The sequence below is a fragment of the Phodopus roborovskii genome, unplaced genomic scaffold (genome assembly GCF_943737965.1).
Source record: "Phodopus roborovskii unplaced genomic scaffold, PHOROB, whole genome shotgun sequence".
NCBI classification, from domain to species: Eukaryota; Metazoa; Chordata; class Mammalia; order Rodentia; family Cricetidae; genus Phodopus; species Phodopus roborovskii.
Window position 1 is genome coordinate 51,932,078 of NW_026126511.1, and position 7,165 is coordinate 51,939,242.

The 7,165-nt window shown below is 41.1% G+C and overlaps 1 protein-coding gene across 1 annotated transcript in view; it reads right to left on the reverse strand.

Moving 5' to 3' along the window:
* Sacs (sacsin molecular chaperone) overlaps positions 1-4,678 on the reverse strand; it is a 71,765-nt gene extending 67,087 nt beyond the window's left edge. Inside the window, exon 1 of the mRNA XM_051195567.1 lies at positions 4,456-4,678. Within this exon, the coding sequence (XP_051051524.1) occupies positions 4,456-4,475 (20 nt within the window). The 5' untranslated portion in view covers positions 4,476-4,678. The remainder of the gene's footprint in view (positions 1-4,455) is intronic.
* Positions 4,679-7,165: the final 2,487 nt, after the last annotated feature.

Sequence of the window (7,165 nt, forward strand, 5' to 3'; positions counted from 1 at the left end):
CTTACAGCCTTAGAGTTATGATAAGTGGTTTCTAAATAAAACACATTGCTGCTGACACACCAATTACTATGTACAGGTTTGTGTGGGTTTGGATTATTTTTATACTGTATAGAGATGCCAGCTGTATCTTAGTCTGTTGAGAAATATGAACCCTTGTACTACAAATAATCATGTCTGCACAAACTGTGAGGTAGTGTTGGAAGCTCTATAATGTTGCCTAATGGCAGACAATTCACAATGTGTATGTCCCATTTTGTTATACTAACAATAGAAGGTTAGCAGGTAGCTACAAACATCTTGTCATGCAAACATAAGGACCTGAGTTTGACCAAGTAAAAAGTCACTCAAGGCAGAGCCAGCCTATGATCCCAGATCTGGATCCCTGGTGCATGATGGGCAGCCAACATTGCCTACTCAGCATGCTCAGGGCCAATGAGAGCCTGTCTCAAAAGAAATGAAGTGGATGGCTCCTGAAGAGTAATGCCTGAGGTTCACACATGTATATACGCAAATACATGGGCACATGTGCATGCACTAAATAAGAGAATTATTAGTTGTTAAAAGTTATAAACAATTTGAGACTGAAGGGATGGCTCCGCAGTTAAGAGCATGTGCTATTCCCCCCCACCCCCCCACCCCCCACCCCCCCACCCCCCACCCCCCACCCCCCACCCCCCCACCCCCCACCCCCCCCCCCCCCCCCACCCCCCCACCCCCCACCCCCCACCCCCCCACCCCCCACCCCCCCACCCCCGGGAGGACCTGAGTTCAGCTCCCAGCAGCCCTGTGGGGCAGCTCACAATGGCCTCTAACTCCAGCTCCAGGGGGATCTGAGCCTCTGGCTTGTTTGAGTACCTGCACTCATGTGCACATACCACCACCCCACATACACACATAACTAAAAATAATGAAAAACTTAAAAGTCATAGTGTATAAATGAAGCTATTAAAATAATAACAGTGAATATAAGCAACTTTGTGTGTTAAAGGTTTTCCTTTAGAGATTAAAAAATTATTTTTTTCTGAAGTAAAATGACTGTTTTTTTTTTCCAGAGTGAACAGCAGAAAAATATAGAACAAAAGCCTGAGTGGGTGTAAACAGTTGCAGAAGTTTTGTATAAAATAACACAAAATAAGTCTTACTCATATCTTGCCAAGATAAGATAAATGCATTAATTTAAAGTTTAAGAAAAAACTATTGGTTTTTATTATTTTGAGTTGTGGGGGTTTTGTTTTTGTTTTTGATTACTTGTCTTCTCTTAATAAAAAAATTACAAAGAGATGTGGGGTTTTTTATTATTTGCTGTTTTGTTTTATTGTTTTGGTTTTTGTTGTTTGTTTGTTTTGAGGCACAGTCTCCCTATGTAGACCAGACTGACCTGTCTATCTTTCTGCCTCTACCTCCTCAGTGCTTGGATTTAGCATGTATCACCAAATAGAGCTGGAAATGTTTTTACTCTTTGGGTAATTCATCTAAACTTTTAATGGGAGGAAGTTTCTTTTTTTTTTTTTTTTAACTTAGGTATATGTGTGTGCCTGTCTGGGTTTATAGGTATCACATGTATGCAGGAGTCCTCAGAGAACTTAAGAGGGTTTTCAACCCCTTGAAACTAGAATTGCATGCCATTGTAAGCCACCATGTGGGTGGTGGGAACCAAACCCAGTCCTGCAAACACACATCTGGTGTGTTTAACAGTTGAGCCATCTCCCTAGCCTCTGGAAGGTGGTTTGTTTGTTTTTCATATATAACTCTTACCTCCTTTGGAATCTGTTACTTTGGTTCAGTAGACAGACAAGAATTTCATCACAGAAACCTAAGATTCTATTTAGTTAAATCTTCAAACACATGTTTTTTTTTTTTGTTTGTTTGTTTTTTTTTTTTGCCTTCTTCAAATTAGATCCTAAGTGAATCTAGATTTCAAACTGACCTTGAGATTTCTTGGGGGGGGAGGGGGTGGGCAAAGCAACCTCTCCAAATGTGTTCTTTTGCCTTATGAAATGATTGATCATTATTATAAGACTATTAAATGTTTGTTTGGCATGTTGAATTGAGTACAACACATTATCAAATCGTCTAAAAACTCCATGCTTTCTCTAATCTAGACGATATTCATATAGGGAGGTAATACTAATTTCATGACTACTGCAGAAGTTGTACCACAGGCCTAATTGCTCTTCCATAGCACATCCTGGCATCATGCTATTTATTACAGTTCTGGTCATTATTTGCAAATGTTAGGTGATACAGAAATAACATTATTCTCTTGTTACATAATCAGAGGCTCTTTGACCACAGCAGCCAAAGTCTCTTGTCAGTCAGGCAGAGTTGCTCATATGCTTTGATTTTTTTCTGGAAAACCACTCTTGGTCCCTCCACCTCCTCTGCCTCTGTTCAGGCTGTGACCATGACTGGAACTGGTGTCCATTCCATCTCCAGGGACATTTGAACAGGAATCTGTGGAGTCCTGACTCCAGCACCTGAAGAAGCACCTAGCTCAACATCTAGAAATTTCAACTGCCACCCTCCAGACTCAAAAATTAGATTTATAATTTATACCAAATGTCTTTGTATTTCTTTTAATTTTCATAGAAATTTCCTCCCTAAATGCCTGACTGATTGAACCATGGAGTCTCAAGAGACATTTGATGGCCCTTAATCAACATGAGGGTGGGATGAGGCATAGAGTTGGAGAAGGACATCTTCTTGTTCCAAGAAGGATGGGAAGACTCTCCTTAATCAAATTCCAGTCTGTCTCTTCCTCTTTTCAACCTGGTCCTGCTTCAGCAAGCATCCCACTAACTCCACTCAGAATCCTCCTCTGGTGTCTAGTCACCTTCAACCAAACCATGTGATCATTTTGTCAGATCCAGTTTAATGGGAATCCTCCTTCCTCTGATGTCTCTTCTTGGTCATTTTTCCTACTGCCTCTGTTAGTATTCACTAAGTTCAAGTCTGAACACCAGCAGAGAGCTGGGAGATCTACAGTCAGTAAGCTGAATGAAGCTGTCCAGGGATGCACATTTGTGTGTATAGACTTATATGTATGTGCTCATACAAATGTGCGTGTTGCTGGTAACTAACATCTTAGTTTTTAATCTTATATAATGTCCTTCTCTAAAAAAAAAAACACACTCAAATTTAAGTCATATTTCCTTTCACATATAAATAGAATTTTCAATTTTTCACCCATAGGTGAGCAAAAACTGTTCACTTTTCATTTGTAAAAGCATGTGCTTCCAAAACTAAGGGAACAGGTACCACTGTGGAAGTACTTAAGAAAACTTTTAAAAATCTATAGAATACTGAAAAGAGTGGTGAAATGTTTGCACACCCCTCTCATGTCTAACAGCATCACTGATAGTAAAGAAATTAGTTTCAGGCGATTTCTCTGGGTCCTAGCAAATACAGAAGATAATTGAATGTGCCAGTTGTTTGATGGTACCCACATGTATTCTTGCACTTTAAAAGCAACTAAGTGTGATGGCTCAAGCACATAATCCCAGCACTGAGGGAGGAGGAGAAGTTCAAGGAGAATGCATGTCAAGATTCGGTTCCTAAATACTCCTGACAATGCTAGGGACAGATGGCTTCCGAAAAAGCAACAGTGCTTTTTTTTACCTTGCAGTTTTCAGGAGCTAGTTTAGTTCTTTAGTATTTCAAGTTTGGAAAATAAAGCTTGAAAAGTTTCTTAATCTATTGATATCACTAGGTTAAGATGTGAGTTTTTCTTGTGTTTATGGTACTAAATTCAGTTTTTGAACATGGTTACTTCACTACATCATTCAAATAAAAGTAGCACTCTGAGCTGTGGAGGTGGCACACACCTTTAATCCCAGCACTCAGATGGCAGAGGCAGGTGAAGCTCTGAGTTCAAGGCCAACCTGGTGAACTGAGTGAGTTCCAGGACAGCTAGGGCTACACAGAGAAACCCTGTCATGAAAAACAAAAACAGAGTAGCACTCTGTTATAAGCTTAGAGAAAGTGTGTGTGTGTGTGTGTGTGTGTGTGTGTGTGTGTGTGTACACATACATGTATATCTAACAACAATCATCAAAGAAAAAGAAACTATTAACATAAGGAAGGGGCATGGGAAGGGTTTGAAGAAGGGCAGCTAGGAGGGGCTAAGGTAGCAAGAGGAGAGGGAAAGTGATATAATTCTATTTCAATTTTAAAACATTCAAAAAGAAAAAGAGCACATATAAATAAACATAATTTTGTATAAGCCCTTAAGCTGGTAAGACAAGGCATATACTCATAAAATAGTAGCCATGAGGACTGCAAGGCAAAGGTGTCCTCTACCCTCTAACCAAGATCGATGACCTGAATTTGATTCTTAAAACCCACATGGGAGAAAGACAACCAACTTCTAAGTCTAGTCTCTTGACCTCCACACTCATGAGTGCACATACACACAAGGAAGTGAATAAATTATCACATAAAACATTAGCTATTTACCTAGTCTCCTGGGTCTCCATGCTCCCTTCTTCTGAAACAGTTGCCCTTGAAAGCCACAGACACTTCCCGTCTCCTGCTTAAGGCTGATGTGTGTTTCCCTTCAGTGTGAGATCTGAGCGAAGCTCTTCCTGGCTGGTGAAAAGCCAGTTTCCCCCGGTGTCTGTTGTCATCTGACGTCAGAAAACATTGTGCTTTGTGCCTGTGTTCTGTGTGCTATTCTGGTCCAGTAAGATCGCCTTTTTAAAGCAAACCAGTATTAGCTGGCTGGGAGTTTCCGGCTTTCTACAGAGGCAAACTTCTCATCTGAGGCTCTTCTGTAGGGAAGGTGCAGGGAAGGTGAAGATGCTGTAGGGGTGTTGGGCAGGGCAGTGCCCACCCTCATCTCAGGAAATAGAAAATACTTGCTGCTGAGAGCACTTCTCTCAGCTTGGAAGCTGCAGACATCTCGGCTGTACTTCAAGGACCCTGAAAGAAAAAACAAAGTAAAGAATAGAATAAGGAGAACATGAAATATGTGCACAGAGAATACAGCCTGAACAGAAGACGGCCAGGTCTTAGCTTCAGTGACCTATTAAATATAAAATATCATCATGCTGCACCTCTGCCAACCAGCATGACATTGACCCCGTCCCCAGCCTCCCAACAACACACACACCAACAAACACACAGGCGTTACTAGATATGGAGGCCTCTGAAATAATAAACGTGTCTATCAACCAACTCATGTGTTCAGTTTTGCTGATTTCTTCCTGATGTCAATGCTACTTCTCACACAACATACCTTCTTTGGGGAATGACACTCTCTAAAATCCAAATCTACAATTTAACACAGACAACGCCTCATGTTTAAGGCAAACATTAAACTCTGATGATGGTTCGGTGAGCAAAGTGCCTGTTGACCAAGTATGAAGACCTGAGTTTGGATACCCAGAATACATGAAAAAAAGCATGTACATGTGGGAACCTGTATGTAGTACTCACACAGGCATACACACACACATACACAGAAAGAGAGACAGGCATACCACATCACAGTCATCAAAACTCAAAATACATTGTAGTCCCATCCCTGAAGACAATTTCTCAGCTATTTGTTATAATTCATTTTTTACAGGGCATTTTGATTGGCATTCATCAAAGCCAGTCAGTGCAATTTCCAAAAGCTAGCAGAGAAATTGGTCTCTTTTCTTAAATAAAAATGTTTTTGTTCTTTAAATTTTTATTTTAAATGCAACCATAAAATAGAACAGATGCGGCTCTGCTAGAGTTTGGAGCTGGCTACTCCCTTTACCACACATGCGGAAGTTTCATTCCCTATGCACAACCCATAGAAGGAAGGGGAGGAACTTAACCTAGCTGTGGCTTCAGAGGGGCCCTTGGGAGCTGACATAGTAAACAGCAGGAATAGTGTGACCATGATTGAATGCTAGAGCCTTTGCCAGAAGAGGAAAAGAATGGAGGAGACTCATGCTACATGATGGCCTGAGTGTCCTTAAGACTCTGCCAGCAAAAAGCAATAAGGCCACACCAAATGTGCCACTTGACCTTCGACCTTATCTGTGAAGTTCAATGAATAGACCTCTTTTCTTCATAATTTATCCAGTCTATGATGTCCTATTGGTAGCAACAGAAAATAAACTAAAGCATTCTCAGCTCCAATAAATATATTCTGCATGGAAGTACTCTATCTCTATATACGGAAATGCAGTGCCATTGTCCATAGAGAGCACCTAAAACTAACTAAAATGAATAAAAGAGGCCTGGTACATTCAGACTCGAGACATATGCCCTCCGGAGACAGTCCTCACCTGTGCATTCTTCATTGAAAATTTGGAGTAACAGATTTATGGGAGAAGTTGTAGTCTTCGATGATTTCATACAGAGGGAAGAATGGTTGAAGACTGGCTTAAGTTTTAATTTCAAGAGCTGAGAAATAAGGTCATAGGATTAACCCCAAAGAAAATATGAAGGAAGATGGGAGGGTAATTAGTGAAGGGGGAGAAAGGGTTATTTGAAAATACACCACCAGTTGGTTCAAGAAAGATACTACTGATGTTGGCAAACTCCATGAGAACTATCACATGGGACTGGGAAGTTAGAACAAATGCTGAGGATGAAAACTGGGCTAGTGCACCAGAAGTCCATCCGAGAAGACCAGTTCCCTGGGAACACCAAAGCACTTAGAGGGCCTCCCTCAGAGGAAAAGGGAGCCACTGGTCCCTATCATTTGGGAAAGAACAAAACATTATACAGTCTTCTGGAGCATTGTCACTGCTTGTGAACTCTGCAATCTCATCGTGCCTAACTTTCTACAACTGTAAAACATGGTCATGTGCCATCCATGAACATTGTCTCCAAAAAAACCTAGCAAAGTGAGATAGTTTGTGCAAATCCTAGATGCCACTGTCTTTGCTCATATGCATTACATCACATGTACCTATTGAATGGCATGAGATGGCTTCTTTCCACCAATTCATACACCAATTCATCCTTCAGGCCAAAGCAACGGGTGCCCTGCAGTGCTGTGAGGGAATAAGGCTGGACGCTTCTCCTGGCCATCTGCTGGATCAATCATTTATTTGGCTTTGCAACCTGGAGCTTCTGTCCATGATTGAGATTAGTCTCATGTCTATGTTGTGACCTCTTTGCCTTCTCAGCAAAAAGATCCTATTTTGGCAACCTGAGATTCACAGCAAGATTTGGCACTGTG